This window comes from Bombina bombina, chromosome 6 (genome assembly GCF_027579735.1).
Source record: "Bombina bombina isolate aBomBom1 chromosome 6, aBomBom1.pri, whole genome shotgun sequence".
Lineage (NCBI taxonomy): Eukaryota > Metazoa > Chordata > Amphibia > Anura > Bombinatoridae > Bombina > Bombina bombina.
Genome location: NC_069504.1, coordinates 412,795,579 through 412,817,297, shown reverse-complemented (window position 1 = coordinate 412,817,297; position 21,719 = coordinate 412,795,579). Strand labels below are relative to the sequence as shown.

Genomic DNA, 21,719 nt, shown 5'->3' with positions numbered 1-21,719 from the left:
GCTGTAATCCAATCCAGGGGAATTGCTGTGGTTCCCTATTTGGACGACATATTGATTCAAACGTCATCTTTTCCACAAGCAGAATCTCACACAGAGATACTGTTGTCTTTTCTTCGTTCTCATGGATGGAAAGTGAATTTGGAAAAAAAGCTCCCTGGTTCCAGCTACAAGGGTAGTTTCCTAGGGACAATAATAGATTCCGTTCTGATGAAGATTTTTCTGACGGAGGTCAGAAGAGTAAAGATTCTTTCCTTTTGCCGGTCTCTGCAGTCTGCGGCTCAACCGTCAGTAGCTCAATGTATGGAAGTAATTGGCCTGATGGTAGCTTTCATGGATATTATCCCATTTGCTCGATTTCATCTAATAGCTCTGCAGTTGTGCATGCTCAGACAATGGAAGGGAGATTATGGGGATCTGTCTCAGAGAATAGTTCTAGTTCAGCCCACGAAAGACTCTCTCCCATGGTGGATCTCTCAGGAGCACATGTCTCAAGGCACTTGCTTTCGGAGATCCTCCTTGGTGAATGTGACCACGAACGCCAGCCTTTTGGGCTGGGGAGCAGTCTGGGACTCCTTAAAGGCACAGGGACTTTGGACTCAGGAGGAGTCTGCTCTCCCTATCAACATTCTGGAGTTGAGTGATTTACAATGCTCTGATGGCTTGGCCCCAACTATCTTAAGCCCAGTTCATCAATCAGATTCCAGTCAAACATAACCTCAGTGGCTTACATCAACCAGTAGGGAGGAACTGGGAGTTTCTTAGCCATGAAGGAGGTGGCACAGATTATTCAGTGGGCGGAAGCTCACAATTGCTGTCTATCTGCCATTCTCATCCCAGGAGTGGACAACTGGGAAGCGGATTTCCTGAGCAGACATACCATTCATCCCGGGGTGTGGGAACTCCATCCGGAGCTGTTCTCCAGGTTAACCATCAAATGGGGGGTTCCGGAGTTGGATCTGATGGCGTCTCAACAGAACGCCAAGCTTCCAAACTATGGTTCAAGGTCAAGGATCCTCAGGCCTTCCTGATAGATGCGTTGGCAGTTCTTTGGAACTTCAGGATGGCATACCCGTTTCCTCCGTTCGCTCTACTCCCACTAGTCATTGCTTGTATCAAGTAGGAGAGAGCATCAGTGATTCTAATTGCTCCGGCTTAGCCTCGGAGGATCTGGTATGCAGATCTAGTGGACATGTTGTCTCGACCTCCGTGGAGACTACACCTGAGGAAGGACCTTCTACATCAGGGTCCTTTCCTTCATCCAAATCTCGTTTCTCTGAAGCTGACTGCTTGGAGATTGAACGCTTAATTCGGTCTATGCGTGGTTTTTCTTAGTCGGTCATTGAAACTATGATTCAGGTTCGTAAGCCTGTTACTCGAAAGATTTACCATAAGATATGGCGGAAATATCTCTATTGGTGTGAATCCAAGGGCTACTCTTGGAGTAGGGTCAGGATTCCATGAATTTTATCTGTTAGTACTCTGAAAGGTCAAATTTCGGCCTTGTCTGTTTTGTTGCATATGCATTTGGCAGATGTGCCAGATGTACAATCCTTTTGTCGGGCTTTGATCAGGATCAGGCCTGTGATTAAGTCTGTTGCTCCGCCTTGGAGACTTAACCTTGTTCTTAGAGATTTGCAGCAGGCTCCGTTTTGAGCCTGTACATGCCATAGATATAAAGTTATCTTGGAAGGTTTTATTTCTTTTGGCTATTTCTTCTGCTCAGAGTCTCGGAACTCTCAGCTCTGCAGTGTGATTCACCTTATCTTATTTTTCATGCCAATAATGTGGTTCTTCCTACTACTTTAGGTTTCCTTCCTAAGGTGATGTCTACGAAAAATATTAATCAGGAGATTGTTGTTCCGTCTTTGTGTCCAAAGCCTTCTTCTGTTAAAGAACGTCTGTTGCATAATTTGGATGTGGTTTGTGCTCTTAAGTTTTTTATTTGGAGGCAACTAAGGATTTTCGACAATCTTCTGCTCGTTTTGTTTTGTTGGGAAGCGTAGAGGTCAGAAGGCTACTGCTTTTACTTTCTTTTTGGTTGCGAAGTGTGATTCGTCTAGCTAATGAGTCTGCTGGTAAGCAACCTCCTGTGAGAATTACGGCTCATTCCACTAGGGCTGTTGCCTCTTCTTGGGCTTTTAAAAATGAAGCTTCCATGGAACAAATTTGCAAGGCTGCGACTTGGTCTTCTTTGCATACTTTTTCCAAATTTTCCAAATTTGATACTTTTGCTTTGACTGAAGCTGTTTTTGGGAGAAAGGTTCTTCAAGCGGTGGTGCCTTCAGTTTAGGTCTGCCTCCCTATTCATCTGTGTCCTCTAGCTTGGGTATTGGTTCCCAACAGTAATTAAGATGAACCCGTGGACTCACCATATCTTAGGAAGAAAACAAAATTTATGCTTACCTGATAAATGTATTTCTTCCAGATATGGTGAGTCCACGAACCCACCCTTTTTTGTTTTAAGAAAGTTTTTTACTAAACCTCAGACACCTCCGCACCTTGTATTAGTCTTTTCTCCATTCACTTTCGGTCTAGTGACTGGGGGTTGTGGGTAAGGGAGTGATACTTAACAGTTTTACTGTGGTGCTCTTTGCCTCCTCCTGCTGGTCAGGAGTGATATTCCCAACAGTAGTTAAGATGAACCTGTGGACTCACCATATCTGTAAGAAATACATTTATCAGGTAAGCATAAATTTAGTTTTTGTTGCGTTCGTTTCGCACCCTATATATAACAAAACTTGTAATCTAGGTGATAGTGAGGTAAGCCCAGGAGAGCGCATTTTACAAACATTGTTGCAAACACTGCTCCCATACAGTACTGAAATCTTTTTCATGCTCCTGAGCCTACCTCCGCAGATTTTCTTGGAAATGAGCTATGTTTTCCAACAAGGAGACAGAGAGAAATGCATTTGATAACAGAAGTGAACTGTAAAGTTTTTCAATATTGTATGCTCTATCTGATGCATGATGGCTTAATTTTGAATTTCATGCCCCTTTAAACTTTGCATTTTATGTTTATTTTACTAGTTGGTACATGCTGCAGATACATATAACACGGTCGTGTAGTGTTTCAATCTCCAAAAGGTGTATAAATCCTGTTACAGGGGAAGAGCAAAGAAGAATGTTTCAGTAGACTATAACAATATTGCTGTTTGTAGGTAAAACTAGTTGAATTGAATGGAAACTATTTAAAGGGACATGCAACTCCACATTTTTCTTTCATGATTCAGACACGGCATACAATTTTTAAACAACTTTCCAATTTACTTCTCTTATCTAAATGTTTCTTTCTCTTGATATTCTTTGTTGAAAAGCATTCCTAGGACTGCTCAGGAGCTGCAATGACCCATTGGAAGCTAGCTGCTGATTGGTGGCTGCACATATATGCTTCTTGAAAATGACTCCGTGTGTTCAGCTAGTTTCCAGTAGTGCATAGCTGTTCCTTTAACAAAGGATAACAAGAAATTGAAGCAAATAGGACAATTGAAGTAAATTGGAAAGTTGCTTAAATTGTATAATGAACAAAGAAGAAGGTTGGATCTCTTGTCAAGTTATAAATCAAATGTCTTTATTAAATTCAACTGGATAAAATTCCAAAACTACCAACACAAAAAACACAGGAGACAGCTGGCCTTACTAGTTTCGGCGTTGTGCTGTAATCATAGACCTGCTGTATACTCATTCTAAATCATGAAAGCACAAATGTGGGATTTGTGTCCCTTTAAGATTGTTGTTGCAGTTCTAACCAGCTAAATATATAGTTATAGGCTGACAGGTTACCAAATGTGATACAATCCAAATGCAAGGAGGCTAAAAATGCAGTATCGGCTAAAAAAGACAGAAGAAGAGATAATTACATATATTATGCAAAAATTAAAATACACATTTAATCTAAAAAAATAAAAGCATATAAATAATACATATAAGTGGAACAAATACTCCTATATCATAGGTGATCACAATGTATTAAACAATATATAAAACAATTCAAATGCATGAAAAAAAGTCCATAATGTTTATGAAGTATAAAAAAAGGTCCAAAAGTTATCCTGCAGTGAGAAAAGAGCGACAAGGGGATCTTGTCAAAAGTATGCCAAATGTAACAACTTTAAGGTGCTCACTTTTACTTGCACCATAAAGTTGAATGAGTAGGTTCAAAGTTGTTCCTAGTTGTGTGTGTAGTCCGGTCTATTGCCAGGTTCCTGTATTATTTATATGCTTTTATTTTTTGAGATTAAAGGGACAGTCAACCATAGAATTGTTATTGTTTTAAAAGATAGATAATCCCTTTATTACTCATTCCCCAGTTTTGCATAGCCAACACAGTTATATTAATGTACTTTTTACCTTTGTGATTACTTTGCATCTAATAACCTTCTTCCAGCCCCCTGATCACTTGACTGTGACTGTTTATTATCTATTGTCTTAAATTTAGCATTGTATTGTGCTAGATCTTAAATAACTTTCTGTGCCTGAACACAGTGTTATCTATATAGCCCACGTGTACTTTCTGTCTCTTTGTGTTGAAAAGAGATTTAAAAATCATGTGATAAGAGGCAGCCCTCAAAGGCTTAGAAATAAGCATATGAGCCTACCTATGTTTAGTTTAAACTAAGAATACCAAGAGAAAAAAGCAAATTAAAATTAAAAGTCCTATCTGAATAATGAAAGTTTAATTTATACTTGACTGTCCCTTTAAATGTGTGTTTTAATTTTTATTTTTGCATAATATAAGTAATTATCTCAGTCCTTTTTATCTGATACTGCATTTTTAGCCTCCTTGCATTTGGATTGTATCACATTTGGTAACCTGTCAGCCTATAACTATATTTCTTTCATGTAATTAGCAAGAGTCCATGAGCTAGTGACGTATGGGATATACATTCCTACCAGGAGGGGCAAAGTTTCCCAAACCTCAAAATGCCTACAAATACACCCCTCACCACACCCACAATTCAGTTTTACAAACTTTGCCTCCGATGGAGGTGGTGAAGTAAGTTTGTGCTAGATTCTACGTTGATATGCGCTCCGCAGCAAGTTGGAGCCCGGTTTTCCTCTCAGCGTGCAGTGAATGTCAGAGGGATGTGAGGAGTATTGCCTATTTGAATGCAGTGATCTCCTTCTAAGGGGTCTATTTCATAGGTTCTCTGTTATCGGTCGTAGAGATTCATCTCTTACCTCCCTTTTCAGATCGACGATATACTCTTATATATACCATTACCTCTGCTGATTCTCGTTTCAGTACTGGTTTGGCTATCTACTATATGTAGATGAGTGTCCTGGGGTAAGTAAATCTTATTTTTTGTGACACTCCTAGCTATGGTTGGGCACTTTGTTTATAAAGTTCTAAATATATGTATTCAAACATTTATTTGCCTTGACTCAGAATGTTCAACTTTCCTTATTTTTCAGACAGTCAGTTTCATATTTGGGATAATGCTTTTTAATTTAACTTTTTTTCTTACCTTAAATTTGACTTTTTCCCTGTGGGCTGTTAGGCTCGCGGGGGCTGAAAATGCTTCATTTTATTGCGTCATTCTTGGCGCAGACTTTTTTGGTGCAAAAATTCTATTTCCGTTTCCGGCGTCATACGTGTCGCCGGAAGTTGCGTCATTTTTTTGACGTTATTTTGCGCCAAAAATGTCGGCGTTCCGGATGTGGCGTCATTTTTGGCGCCAAAAAGCATTTAGGCGCCAAATAATGTGGGCGTCTTATTTGGCGCGAAAAAATATGGAAAAAATATGGGCGTCACTCTTTGTCTCCAGTTTCAGTTTGGAGACCATCTCCAGTCTGGAATAAATCCAAGCCAGCTAGAAAGGCAAAGCCTGCTTCTAAGTCCACATGAAGGTGCGGCCCTCATTCCAGCTCAGCTGGTAGGGGGCAGGTTACGTTTTTTCAAGGAAATTTGGATCAATTCTGTTCACAATCTTTGGATTCAGAGCATTGTTTCAGAAGGGTACAGAATTGGTTTCAAGTTGAGACCTCCTGCAAAGAGATTTTTTCTTTCCCGTGTCCCAGCAAATCCAGTAAAAGCTCAAGCATTTCTGAAATGTGTTTCAGATCTAGAGTTGACTGGAGTAATTATGCCAGTTCCAGTTCCGGAACAGGGGATGGGGTTTTATTCAAATCTCTTCATTGTACCAAAGAAGGAGAATTCCTTCAGACCAGTTCTGGATCTAAAAATATTGAATCGTTATGTAAGGATACTAACGTTCAAGATGGTAACTGTAAGGACTATCTTACCTTTTGTTCAGCAAGGGAATTATATGTCCACAATAGATTTACAGGATGCATATCTGCATATTCCGATTCATCCAGATCACTATCAGTTTCTGAGATTCTCTTTCCTAGACAAGCATTACCAGTTTGTGGCTCTGCCGTTTGGCCTAGCTACAGCTCCAAGAATTTTTACAAAGGTTCTCGGTGCCCTGCTGTCTGTAATCAGAGAACAGGGTATTGTGGTATTTCCTTATTTGGACGATATCTTGGTACTTGCTCAGTCTTTACATTTAGCAGAATCTCATACGAATCGACTTGTGTTGTTTCTTCAAGATCATGGTTGGAGGATCAATTTACCAAAAAGTTCTTTGATTCCTCAGACAAAGGTAACCTTTCTGGGTTTCCAGATGGATTCAGTGTCCATGACTCTGTCTTTAACAGACAAGAGACGTTTAAAATTGATTACAGCTTGTCGAAACCTTCAGTCACAATCATTCCCTTCGGTAGCCTTATGCATGGAAATTCTAGGTCTTATGACTGCTGCATCGGACGCGATCCCCTTTGCTCGTTTTCACATGCGACCTCTTCAGCTCTGTATGCTGAAGCAATGGTGCAAGGATTACACGAAGATATCTCAATTAATATCTTTAAAACCGATTGTTCGACACTCTCTAACATGGTGGACAGATCACCATCGTTTAATTCAGGGGGCTTCTTTTGTGCTTCCGACCTGGACTGTAATTTCAACAGATGCAAGTCTCACAGGTTGGGGAGCTGTGTGGGGATCTCTGACGGCACAAGGAGTTTGGGAATCTCAGGAGGTGAGATTACTGATCAATATTTTGGAACTCCGTGCAATTTTCAGAGCTCTTCAGTTTTGGCCTCTTCTGAAGAGAGAATCGTTCATTTGTTTTCAGACAGACAATGTCACAACTGTGGCATACATCAATCATCAAGGAGGGACTCACAGTCCTCTGGCTATGAAAGAAGTATCTCGAATTTTGGTTTGGGCGGAATCCAGCTCCTGTCTAATCTCTGCGGTTCATATTCCAGGTGTAGACAATTGGGAAGCGGATTATCTCAGTCGCCAAACGTTGCATCCGGGCGAATGGTCTCTTCACCCAGAGGTATTTCTTCAGATTGTTCAAATGTGGGAACTTCCAGAAATAGATCTGATGGCGTCCCATCTAAACAAGAAACTTCCCAGGTATCTGTCCAGATCCCGGGATCCTCAGGCGGAGGCACTGGATGCATTATCACTTCCTTGGAAGTATCATCCTGCCTATATCTTTCCGCCTCTAGTTCTTCTTCCAAGAGTAATCTCCAAGATTCTGAAGGAATGCTCGTTTGTTCTGCTGGTAGCTCCGGCATGGCCTCACAGGTTTTGGTATGCGGATCTTGTCCGGATGGCCTCATGCCAACCGTGGACTCTTCCGTTAAGACCAGACCTTCTGTCACAAGGTCCTTTTTTCCATCAGGATCTGAAATCCTTAAATTTAAAGGTATGGAGATTGAACGCTTGATTCTTGGTCAAAGAGGTTTCTCTGACTCTGTGATTAATACTATGTTACAGGCTCGTAAATCTGTATCTCGAGAGATATATTATAGAGTCTGGAAGACTTATATTTCTTGGTGTCTTTCTCATCATTTTTCCTGGCATTCTTTTAGAATACCGAGAATTTTACTGTTCCTTCAGGATGGTTTAGATAAGGGTTTGTCCGCAAGTTCTTTAAAAGGACAAATCTCTGCTCTTTCTGTTCTTTTTCACAGAAAGATTGCTATTCTTCCTGATATTCATTGTTTTGTACAAGCTTTGGTTCGTATAAAACCTGTCATTAAGTCAATTTCTCCTCCTTGGAGTTTGAATTTGGTTCTGGGAGCTCTTCAAGCTCCTCCGTTTGAACCTATGCATTCATTGGACATTAAATTACTTTCTTGGAAAGTTTTGTTCCTTTTGGCCATCTCTTCTGCCAGAAGAGTTTCGAAATTATCTGCTCTTTCTTGTGAGTCTCCTTTTCTGATTTTTCATCAGGATAAGGCGGTGTTGCGAACTTCTTTTGAATTTTTACCTAAAGTTGTGAATTCCAACAACATTAGTAGAGAAATTGTGGTTCCTTCATTATGTCCTAATCCTAAGAATTCTAAGGAGAAATTGTTGCATTCTTTGGATGTTGTTAGAGCTTTGAAATATTATGTTGAAGCTACGAAATCTTTTCTTAAGACTTCTAGTCTATTTGTTATCTTTTCCGGTTCTAGAAAAGGCCAGAAAGCTTCTGCCATTTCTTTGGCATCTTGGTTGAAATCTTTAATTCATCTTGCCTATGTTGAGTCGGGTAAAACTCCGCCTCAGAGAATTACAGCTCATTCTACTAGGTCAGTTTCTACTTCCTGGGCGTTTAGGAATGAAGCTTCGGTTGACCAGATCTGCAAAGCAGCAACTTGGTCCTCTTTGCATACTTTTACTAAATTCTACCATTTTGATGTATTTTCTTCTTCTGAAGCAGTTTTTGGTAGAAAAGTACTTCAGGCAGCGGTTTCAGTTTGAATCTTCTGCTTATGTTTTTCGTTAAACTTTATTTTGGGTGTGGATTATTTTCAGCAGGAATTGGCTGTCTTTATTTTATCCCTCCCTCTCTAGTGACTCTTGTGTGGAAAGATCCACTTCTTGGGTAGTCATTATCCCATACGTCACTAGCTCATGGACTCTTGCTAATTACATGAAAGAAAACATAATTTATGTAAGAACTTACCTGATAAATTAATTTCTTTCATATTAGCAAGAGTCCATGAGGCCCGCCCTTTTTTTGTGGTGGTTATGATTTTGTATAAAGCACAATTATTCCAATTCCTTATTTTATATGCTTTCGCACTTTTTTTCTTATCACCCCACTTCTTGGCTATTCGTTAAACTGAATTGTGGGTGTGGTGAGGGGTGTATTTGTAGGCATTTTGAGGTTTGGGAAACTTTGCCCCTCCTGGTAGGAATGTATATCCCATACGTCACTAGCTCATGGACTCTTGCTAATATGAAAGAAATGAATTTATCAGGTAAGTTCTTACATAAATTATGTTATTTAGTCTTTTTTTTTCGACGCCGCTCTATTCTAGTCTACCTTGGAGCATTTCTGCACTTATAGCTAGACACTTTTTTAATTCTGTATTTCATTTTGGGAGTCATTTGAGGGGATCTCCGTTATATTGTGGCATTGTATAGTTTTATACGTAGCGCCTTACTCACCCCAACATTTGTTTTAGTTCTAACCAGCTGCAGCATGAACAACAAAATACAAATGATATAGCTAAATCGTTATGTTTTGGCCTTTAATACTGTCCATGCAATGTGTTTGTGGCATCTTAATTTCTTGCTTTGTGCAAGCGTTAGGTCAGCAATGTGTTCACTGGTTGTTTACTGTATAATCCAACTAAAGTGCACTACATGAAAACAATTAATCAAAAATTGTTTTATTCATTTTTGTCAGGAGATTTTATGGTAAATGTGCCGCTTGTGTTTATGTTTATCAGTTACCTCACTAATAAAATATTCAGAAAACCTAAACTGTTTTTATTATTTTGTTCCCACTAGGCTGCTAACCAAGGGTCAAAATTCAATGGACGAATGCTTCAAATATCCTGGCACAAACCTAAAACTCCTACTACATCCACAGATCTTGAGGAAGAAGAGTCAAAAGAGGAGGTATTGTGTGTGTATATATTAATTATGTATGTACTGTTTATCGTCTGTAGAACTGTATTCCACCATGGACCAAAATATTTGCTTACATATATACTGCCATGTGAAAAACATAATTTATGTAAGAACTTACCTGATAAATTAATTTCTTTCATGTAATTGACAAGAGTCCATGACCTAGTGACGTATGGGATATACAATCTTACCAGGAGGGGCAAAGTTTCCCAAACCTCAAAATGCCTATAAATACACCCCTCACTACACCCACAATTCAGTTTAACGAATAGCCAAGTAGTGGGGTGAAAAAGAAAGGAGTAAAAAGCATCAACAAAGGAATTTGGAAATAATTTTGCTTTATATCATTTATCAGGTAAGTTCTTACATAAATTATGTTTTCTTTCATGTAATTGGCAAGAGCCCATGAGCTAGTGACGTATGGGATAGCAATACCCAAGAAGTGGAACTCCACGCAAGAGTCACTAGAGAGGGAGGGATAACATAAAAACTGCCATTTCACTGAAAAAAATTAATCCACAACCCAAATATAAATTTATTCTCATAAATGAAAGGAAAAACTTAAATTGTAAGCAGAAGAATCAAACTGAAACAGCTGCCTGAAGAACTTTTCTACCAAAAACTGCTTTCGAAGAAGCAAATACATAAAAATTGTACAATTTTAGTAAATGCATGCAAAGAAGACCAAGTTGCTGCTTTGCAAACCTGATCAACTGAAGCTTCATTCTTAAAAGCCCACGAAGTGGAGACTGACCTAGTAGAATGAGCTGTAAATCTCTGAGGCCGGGCCTGACCCGACTCCAAATAAGCGTGATGAGTCAAAAAGCTTTAACCACGATGCCAAAGAAACGGCAGAAACCTTCTGACCTTTCCTGGAACCAGAAAGGATAACAAATAGACTAGAAGTCTTCCTGAAATCTTTAGTAGCTTCAACATAATATTTCAGAGCTCTCACCACATCCAAAGAATGTAAGGATCTCTCCAAAGAATTCTTAGGATTAGGACACAAGGAAAGGACAATTTCTCTATTAATCTTGTTAGAATTCACAACCTTAGATAATAATTTAAATGAAGTCTGCAAAACTGCCTTATCCTGATAAAAAATCAGAAAGGAGATTCACAAGAGAGAGCAAATCATTCATAAACTCTTCTAGCAGAAGAGATGGCCAAAAGAAACAACACTTTCCAAGAAAGTATTTAAATGTCCAAAGAATGCATAGGCTCAAATAAAGGAGCTTGTAAAGCCTTTAAAACCAAATTAAAACTCAAAGAAGGAGAGATTGATTTAATGACAGGCTTGATATGAACTAAAGCCTGAACAAAACAGTGAATATCAGGAAGCTTAGCAATCTTTCTGTGAAATAAAACAGAAAGAGCAGAGATTTGTCCCTTCAAGGAACTTGCAGACAACCCCTTATCCAAACTATCCTGAAGAAACTGTAAAATTCTAGGAATTCTAAAAGAATGCCAAGAGAATTTGAGAGAAACACCATGAAATGTAAGTCTTCCAAACTCGATAATAAATCTTTCTAGAAACAGATTTACGAGCCTGCAACGTAGTATTAATCACAGTCAGAGAAACCTCTATGACTAAGCACTAAGGGTTCAATTTCCATACCTTCAGATTTAAAGATTTGAAATCCTGATTGAAAAAACGGACCTTGAAACAGAAGGTCCGGCCTTAATGGAAGTGGCCAAGGTTGGCAACTGGATATCCGAACAAGATCTGCAAACCAAAACCTGTGAGGCCATTCTGGAGCCACCAGCAGCACAAACAATTGCTCAATGATGATTTTGAAGATCAATCTTGGGAGAAAAACTAAAGGTGGGAAAAATATAAGCAGGTTGATAACACCAAGGAAGTGTCAACGCATCCACTGCTTCCGTCTGAGGATACCTGGACAGCTACCTGGGAAGTTTCTTGTTTAGATGAGAAGCCATCAGATCTATTTCTGAAAGACCCCACATCTAAACAACCTGAGAAAACATCTGGATGGAGGAACTACTCCCCCGGATGTAAAATCTGACGGCTGAAATAATCTGCTTCCCATTTTTCTATACCTGGGATATGAACCACAGAAATTACAGGAGCTGGAATCTGCACAAGCAAGTATCCAGGATACATTTTTCATAGCTTAAGGACTATGAGTCCCATCCTGATGATTGACAAATGCTACAGTTGTGATATTGTCTGTCTGAAAACAAATGAACGGTTCTCTCCAACAGAGGCCAAATCTGAAGAGCCCTGAAAATCGCACGGAGTTCCAAAATATTGATTGGTAATCTCGTCTCTTGAGATTTCCAAACCCCTTGCACTGTCAGAGATCCCCAAACAACTCCCCAAACTGAAAGACTCGCATCTGTTGAGATCACAGTCCAGTTTGGACAAACAAAAAAGGCCCCTAGAACTATACAATGGTGATTTAACCACCAAGTTAGAGATAGTCAAACATTGGGATTTAAGGATATAAATTGTGATATCCTTGAAAAAACCCTGCACCATTGGTTCAGCACACAAAGCTGGAAAGGTTTCATATGAAAACGAGCAAAAGGGGATCGCGTCCCGATGCTGCAGTCATGAGACCTAAAACTTCCATGCACATAGCTACTGAAGGGAATGACTGAGTCTGAAGGTTCCGACAGGCTGCAACCAATGCAAAACTTATCTTGTCTGTTAGAGACAGAGTCATGGACACTGAATCTATCTGGAAACCTAAAAGGTGACCCTTTGTCGGAGGAATCAAATAACTTTTTAGTAAATTGATCCTCCAACCAGGTTTTCGAAGAAACACTAGTTGATTCGTGTAAGATTCTGCAGCATATAGAGACTGAGCTAATAACAAGAAATCGTCCAAATAAGGAAACACTGCAATCCCACTCTCTGATTACAGAGAGTAGGGCACCAATAACCTTAGAAAAGATTCTTAGAGCTGTCACTAGGCCAAAAGGAAGAGCGACAAATTGGTAAAGCTTGTCTAGAAAAGAGAATCTCAGAAACTGAAAATGAACTGTATGAGTCAGAATATGAAGATATGCACCCTGTAAGTCTATGGTGGACATATAATGCCCTTACTGAACAAGTGTCAGAATAGTCCTTATAATCACCATTTTAAAAGTTGGTACTCTTACATAATGATTAAAAAAAAAAAATCAGATCCAGAACTGGCCTGAATGAATTGTCTTTCTTTGGGACAATGAATAGATTTGAATAAAACCCCAAACCCTGTTCCTGAAACGGAAATGGCATGATTACCTCTGAAACTCCAGGTCTTAAATACACTTCAGGAAAGCCTGAGCCTTTACTGGATTTGCTGGAATGCGTGAGAGAACATATCTTCTCACAGAAGGTCTTACTCTGAATCCTATTTGGTACCCCTGATAAATCTTAATCTGCCCCCTACCAGCTGGAATGAGGGCTGCACCTACATGCACACTTAGGGGCTGGCTTTGGTTCCTTAAAAGGCTTGGATTTAATCCATTTTGAATAAAATTTCCAATTGGAAACAGATTCCTTGGGGGAAGGAATAGGTTTCTGTTCCTTATTTAGTCGAAAGGAACAAAAACGGTTAGAAACTTTAGATTTACCTTTAAGTATTATCCTAAGGCAAACAACTCCCTTCCCCCAGTGACAGTTGAGATAATCAAATTCAACTGAGAACCAAACAACTTATTACCTTGGAAAGAAAGAGATAGCAATCTGGACTTAGAAGTCATGTCAGTATTCCAATATTTAAGCCACAAAGCTCTTCTAGCTAAAATAGCTAAAGATATAGATTTAACATCAAGTTTGATGCTAAAAATGGCATCACAAATAAACTGATTAGCAGGTTGAAGCAAGTGAACAATGCTAGACAAATCGTAATCCAATTGTTGTTGCGCGTATTTTCCAACCAAAAAGTTGATGCAGCTGCAACATCAGCCAAATAAAATGCAGGCCTGAGAAGATGACCTAAATATAAATAGGCTTTCTTTACATATGATTCAAGTTTCCTATCTAAAGTATCTTAAAAAAGAAGTACTATCTTCCATAGGAATAGTATTACGCTAAGCAAGAGTAGAGATAGCCCCATCAACTTTTCCCAAAGCCCCATCAACTTTTCCCAAAGCCCCATCAACTTTCCCAAAACTCCATCAACTTTCCCAAAACTCCATCAACTTTCCCAAAACTCCATCAACTTTCCCAAAACTCCAATGTAACTGCTGGCAAAGGATACAATTACTTTTTAAAAAAAACCTTTAAAGAAGGAAAAAAAGAAGTACCAGACCTATTCCATTCCTTAGAAATCATATCAGAAAAATAGCATCGGGAACTGGAAAAACCTCTTGAATAACAATATGAGGTTTATAAACAGAATTTAAACATTTACTAGTTTTAATATCAAGAGGACTAGTCTCCTCAATATCCAATATAATCAACACTTCTTTAACAAAGAACGAATGTACTCCATTTTAAATAAATAAGTAGATTTGTCAGTGTCAATATGTGAGGAAGGATCTTCTGAATCAGATAGATCCTTATCAGAGGAGGATAATTCAGTATGTTGTCGGTCATTTGAAATTTCATCAACTTTATGAGAAGTTTTAAAAGACCTTTACTTTTATTAGAAGGCGGAATGGCAGACAAAGCCTTCTGAATAGAATCAGCAATAAATTCTTATAAATTCACAGATATATCTTGTAAATTAAATGTTAAAGGAACAGCAACAGGCAATCTACTATTACTGATGGACACATTCTCTGCATGTCAAAGTTTATCATGACAACTATTACAAACCACAGCTGGAGGTATAATCTCCACCAGATTACAACAAATGTACTTAGCTTTGGTAGAACTTTTATCAGTCAGCAGGGTTCCAACAGTGATTTTTGAGACAGGATCAGATTGAGACATCTTGCAAATGTAAGAGAAAAAACAACATATAAACAAAATGATCAATTTCCTTATATGACAGTTTCAGGAATGGGAAAAAAATGCAAACAGCATAGCCCTCTGATAGAGAAAAAAGGCAAGAGGCATATAGGAATGGGGTTTAAAATAATGAAAATATTTGGCGCCAAGTATGACGCACAAACAGAAACATTTTTGGCGCTAACAACATCCGGAAATGAAGACGCAACCTTGTGAAAGGACTCGGCGTTGACAAAGACACCGGAAATGACGAATTTGCGTCATCCAACGTAACTTTGTGCCAAAAAAATCTTGCGCCAAAAATGACGCAATATACTTTGGCATTTCGCGCCCTCGCAAGCCTAATTCTTTCTGCGAATTTAAAATGACAATTGAAAAAAGACTGTACCCCAGGTAAGAAATACATTTTTCTAAAAAATTCATTTCCCAGATATGAAACTGACAGTCTGCAAAAGGAAATATACCAAACCTGAATCATGGCAAATATAAGTACAATACATATATTTATAACTTGATTTAAATACATAAAGTGCCAAACCATAGCTGAGAGTGCCTTAAGTAATGAAAACATACTTACTAAAAGACACCCATCCACATATAGCAGATAGCCAAGCCAGTACTGAAACGGTTATCAGTAGAGATAATGGAATATGAGAATATATCGTCGCACTGAAAAGGGAGGTAGGAGATGAATCTCTACGACCGATAACAGAGAACCTATGAAATAGATCTCTCGTGAGGAAAACAATTGCATTCGATAGGTGATACTCCCTTCACATCCCTCTGACATTCACTGTACTCTGAGAGGAGTCGGGCTTCAAAATGCTGAGAAGCGCATATCAACGTAGAAATCTTAGCACAAACTTACTTAACCACCTCCATAGGAGGCAAAGTTTGTAAAACTGAATTGTGGGTGTGGTGAGGGGTGTATTTATAGGCATTTTAAGGTTTGGGAAACTTTGCTCCTCCTGGTAGGATTATATATCCCATATGTCACTAGCTCATGGACTCTTGCCAATTACATGAAAGAAATAAGTGTGTGTGTATATATATATATATATATATGTGTGTGTGTATATATATATATATATATATATATATGTGTGTGTGTATGTGTATGTATATATATATATATTTCTCCAACATAGGTGTGTCCGGTCCACGGCGTCATCCTTACTTGTGGGATATTCTCTTCCCCAACAGGAAATGGCAAAGAGCCCAGCAAAGCTGGTCACATGATCCCTCCTAGGCTCCGCCTACCCCAGTCATTCTCTTTGCCGTTGTACAGGCAACATCTCCACGGAGATGGCTTAGAGTTTTTTAGTGTTTAACTGTAGTTTTTCATTATTCAATCAAGAGTTTGTTATTTTCAAATAGTGCTGGTACGTACTATTTACTCAGAAACAGAAAAGAGATGAAGAATTCTGTTTGTATGAGGAAAATGATTTTAGCAACCGTAACTAAAATCCATGGCTGTTCCACACAGGACTGTTGAGAGCAATTAACTTCAGTTGGGGGAACAGTTTGCAGTCTCTTGCTGCTTGAGGTATGACACATTCTAACAAGACGATGTAATGCTGGAAGCTGTCATTTTCCCTATGGGATCCGGTAAGCCATGTTTATTACGATTGTAAATAAGGGCTTCACAAGGGCTTATTTAAACTGTAGACTTTTTCTGGGCTAAATCGATTGATTATTAACACATATTTAGCCTTGAGGAATCATTTTATCTGGGTATTTTGATATAATAATATCGGCAGGCACTGTTTTAGACACCTTATTCTTTAGGGGCTTTCCCCAAGCATAGGCAGAGTCTCATTTTCGCGCCGGTGTTGCGCACTTGTTTTTGAGAGGCATGGCATGCAGTCGCATGTGAGAGGAGCTCTGATACTTAGAAAAGACTTCTGAAGGCGTCATTTGGTATCGTATTCCCCTTTGGGTTTGGTTGGGTCTCAGCAAAGCAGATACCAGGGACTGTAAAGGGGTTTAAAGCTTAAAACGGCTCCGGTTCCGTTATTTTAAGGGTTAAAGCTTCCAAAATTGGTGTGCAATATTTTCAAGGCTTTAAGACGCTGTGGTGAAAATTTGGTGAATTTTGAACAATTCCTTCCTGTTTTTTCGCAATTGCAGTAATAAAGTGTGTTCAGTTTAAAATTTAAAGTGACAGTAACGGTTTTATTTTAAAACGTTTTTTGTACTTTCTGATCAAGTTTATGCCTGTTTAACATGTCTCCAGATAGACTGTGTTCTGAATGTGGGGAAGCCAGAATTCCTATTCATTTAAATAAATGTGATTTATGTGATAATGACAATGATGCCCAAGATGATTCCTCAAGTGAGGGGAGTAAGCATGGTACTGCATCATTCCCTCCTTCGTCTACACGAGTCTTGCCCACTCAGGAGGCCCCTAGTACATCTAGCGCGCCAATACTCCTTACTATGCAACAATTAACGGCTGTAATGGATAATTCTGTCAAAAACATTTTAGCCAAAATGAACCCTTGTCAGCGTAAGCGTGGCTGCTCTGTTTTAGTTACTGAAGAGCATGACGACGCTGATATTAATATCTCTGAAGGGCCCCTAACCCAATCTGAGGGGGCCAGGGAGGTTTTGTCTGAGGGAGAAATTACTGATTTAGGGAACATTTCTCAGCAGGCTGAATCTGATGTGATTACATTTAAATTTAAATTGGAACATCTCCGCATTTTGCTTAAGGAGGTATTATCCACTCTGGATGATTGTGAAAATTTAGTCATCCCAGAGAAACTATGTAAAATGGACAAGTTCCTTGAGGTGCCGGGGCTCCCAGAAGCTTTTCCTATACCCAAGCGGGTGGCGGACATTGTTAATAAAGAATGGGAAAGGCCCGGTATTCCTTTCGTCCCTCCCCCCATATTTAAAAAATTGTTTCCTATGGTCGACCCCAGAAAGGACTTATGGCAGTCAGTCCCCAAGGTCGAGGGAGCGGTTTCTACTTTAAACAAACGCACCACTATTCCAATAGAGGATAGTTGTGCTTTCAAAGATCCTATGGATAAAAAATTAGAAGGTTTGCTTAAAAAGATGTTTGTTCAGCAGGGTTACCTTCTACAACCCATTTCATGCATTGTCCCTGTCACTACTGCCGCATATTTCTGGTTTGATGAACTGCTTAAGGTGCTCGATAGTGACTCTCCTCCTTATGAGGAGATTATGGACAGAATCAATGCTCTCAAATTGGCTAATTCTTTCACTCTAGACGCCTCTTTGCAATTGGCTAAGTTAGCGGCTAAGAACTCTGGGTTTGCTATTGTGGCGCGCAGAGCGCTTTGGTTGAAATCTTGGTCGGCTGATGCGTCTTCCAAGAACAAGCTACTAAACATTCCTTTCAAGGGGAAAACGTTGTTTGGTCCTGACTTGAAAGAGATTATCTCTGATATCACTGGGGGTAAGGGCCACGCCCTTCCTCAGGATCGGCCTTTCAAGGCAAAAAATAGACCTAATTTTCGTCCCTTTCGTAAAAACGGACCAGCCCAAGGTGCTACGTCCTCTAAGCAAGAGGGTAATACTTCTCAGGCCAAGCCAGCTTGGAGACCAATGCAAGGCTGGAACAAGGGAAAGCAGGCCAAGAAACCTGCCACTGCTACCAAGACAGCATGAAATATTGGCCCCCGATCCGGGACCGGATCTGGTGGGGGGCAGACTCTCTCTCTTCGCTCAGGCTTGGGCAAAAGATGTTCTGGATCCTTGGGCACTAGAAATAGTCTCCCAGGGTTATCTTCTGGAATTCAAGGGACTTCCCCCAAGGGGGAGGTTCCACAGGTCGCAGTTGTCTTCAGACCACATAAAAAGACAGGCGTTCTTACATTGTGTAGAAGACCTGTTAAAAATGGGAGTGATTCATCCTGTTCCATTAAGAGAACAAGGGATGGGGTTCTACTCCAATCTGTTCATAGTTCCCAAAAAAGAGGGAACGTTCAGACCAATCCTAGATCTCAAGATCTTAAACAAATTTCTCAAGGTCCCATCGTTCAAGATGGAAACCATTCGAACTATCCTTCCTTCCATCCAGGAAGGTCAATTCATGACCACGGTGGATTTAAAGGATGCGTATCTACATATTCCTATCCACAAGGAACATCATCGGTTCCTAAGGTTTGCATTCCTGGACAAACATTACCAGTTCGTGGCGCTTCCTTTCGGATTAGCCACTGCTCCAAGGATTTTCACAAAGGTACTAGGGTCCCTTCTAGCGGTGCTGAGACCAAGGGGCATTGCAGTAGTACCTTACCTGGACGACATTCTGATTCAAGCGTCGTCCCTTCCTCAAGCAAAGGCTCACACGGACATTGTCCTGGCCTTTCTCAGATCTCACGGCTGGAAAGTGAACGTGGAAAAGAGTTCTCTATCCCCGTCAACAAGGGTTCCCTTCTTGGGAACAATTATAGACTCCTTAGAAATGAGGATCTTTCTAACAGAGGCCAGAAAAACAAAGCTTCTGGACTCTTGTCGGATACTTCATTCCGTTCCTCTTCCTTCCATAGCTCAGTGCATGGAAGTGATCGGTTTGATGGTGGCGGCGATGGACATAGTTCCTTTTGCGCGCATTCATCTAAGACCATTACAACTGTGCATGCTCAGTCAGTGGAATGGGGACTATACAGACTTGTCTCCGAAGATACAAGTAAATCAGAGGACCAGAGACTCACTCCGTTGGTGGCTGTCCCTGGACAATCTGTCTCAAGGGATGATGTTCCACAGACCAGAGTGGGTCATTGTCACGACCGACGCCAGTCTGATAGGCTGGGGCGCGGTCTGGGGATCCCTGAAAGCTCAGGGTCTTTGGTCTCGGGAAGAATCTCTTCTACCGATAAATATTCTGGAACTGAGAGCGATATTCAATGCTCTCCAGGCCTGGCCCCAGCTTGCGAGGACCAGGTTCATACGGTTTCAATCAGACAACATGACGACTGTTGCGTACATCAACCATCAGGGGGGAACAAGAAGTTCCCTAGCGATGGAAGAAGTAACCAAAATTATTCTTTGGGCGGAGTCTCACTCCTGCCACCTGTCTGCTATCCACATCCCAGGAGTGGAAAATTGGGAAGCGGATTTTCTGAGTCGGCAGACATTGCATCCGGGGGAGTGGGAACTCCATCCGGAAATCTTTGCCCAAGTCACTCACCTGTGGGGCATTCCAGACATGGATCTGATGGCCTCTCGTCAGAACTTCAAAGTTCCTTGCTACGGGGCCAGATCCAGGGATCCCAAGCCGGCTCTAGTGGATGCACTAGTAGCACCTTGGACCTTCAAACTAGCTTATGTGTTCCCGCCATTTCCTCTCATCCCCAGGCTGATAGCCAGGATCAAGCAGGAGAGGGCGTCGGTGATCTTGATAGCTCCTGCGTGGCCACGCAGGACTTGGTATGCAGATCTGGTGAATATGTCATCGGCTCCACCTTGGAAGCTACCTTTGAGACGAGACCTTCTGGTTCAGGGTCCGTTCGAACATCCGAATCTGGTTTCACTCCAGCTGACTGCTTGGAGATTGAACGCTTGATTTTATCGAAGCGAGGATTCTCAGATTCTGTTATCGATACTCTTGTTCAGGCCAGAAAGCCTGTGACTAGAAAGATTTACCACAAAATTTGGAAAAAATATATCTGTTGGTGTGAATCTAAAGGATTCCCTTGGGACAAGGTTAAGATTCCTAGGATTCTATCCTTCCTTCAAGAAGGATTGGACAAAGGATTATCTGCTAGTTCCCTGAAGGGACAGATTTCTGCCTTGTCGGTATTACTTCACAAAAAGCTGGCAGCTGTGCCAGATGTTCAAGCCTTTGTTCAGGCTCTGGTTAGAATCAAGCCTGTTTACAAACCTTTGACTCCTCCTTGGAGTCTCAATTTAGTTCTTTCAGTTCTTCAGGGGGTTCCGTTTGAACCCTTACATTCCGTTGATATTAAGTTATTATCTTGGAAAGTTTTGTTTTTAGTTGCGATTTCTTCTGCTAGAAGAGTCTCAGAATTATCTGCTCTGCAGTGTTCTCCTCCTTATCTGGTGTTCCATGCAGATAAGGTGGTTTTACGTACTAAACCTGGTTTTCTTCCAAAGGTTGTTTCTAACAAAAACATTAACCAGGAGATTATCGTACCTTCTCTGTGTCCAAAGCCAGTTTCAAAGAAGGAACGTTTGTTGCACAATTTGGATGTTGTTCGCGCTCTAAAATTCTATTTAGATGCTACAAAGGATTTTAGACAAACATCTTCCTTGTTTGTTGTTTATTCAGGTAAAAGGAGAGGTCAAAAAGCAACTTCTACCTCTCTCTCTTTTTGGATTAAAAGCATCATCAGATTGGCTTACGAGACTGCCGGACGGCAGCCTCCCGAAAGAATCACAGCTCATTCCACTAGGGCTGTGGCTTCCACATGGGCCTTCAAGAACGAGGCTTCTGTTGATCAGATATGTAGGGCAGCGACTTGGTCTTCACTGCACACTTTTACCAAATTTTACAAGTTTGATACTTTTGCTTCTTCTGAGGCTATTTTTGGGAGAAAGGTTTTGCAAGCCGTGGTGCCTTCCATTTAGGTGACCTGATTTGCTCCCTCCCTTCATCCGTGTCCTAAAGCTTTGGTATTGGTTCCCACAAGTAAGGATGACGCCGTGGACCGGACACACCTATGTTGGAGAAAACAGAATTTATGTTTACCTGATAAATTTCTTTCTCCAACGGTGTGTCCGGTCCACGGCCCGCCCTGGTTTTTTTAATCAGGTCTGATATTTTATTTTCTTTAACTACAGTCACCACGGTACCATATGGTTTCTCCTATGCAAATATTCCTCCTTAACGTCGGTCGAATGACTGGGGTAGGCGGAGCCTAGGAGGGATCATGTGACCAGCTTTGCTGG

The 21,719-nt window shown here is 40.4% G+C and overlaps 1 protein-coding gene across 1 annotated transcript in view; it reads left to right on the top strand.

The window, feature by feature from the left end:
* RBM27 (RNA binding motif protein 27) overlaps window positions 1-21,719 on the top strand; it is a 647,841-nt gene that overhangs the window by 551,526 nt on the left and 74,596 nt on the right. The window contains exon 21 of the mRNA XM_053719279.1: window positions 9,803-9,913. Coding sequence (XP_053575254.1) covers window positions 9,803-9,913 — 111 coding nt within the window. The remainder of the gene's footprint in view (window positions 1-9,802; window positions 9,914-21,719) is intronic.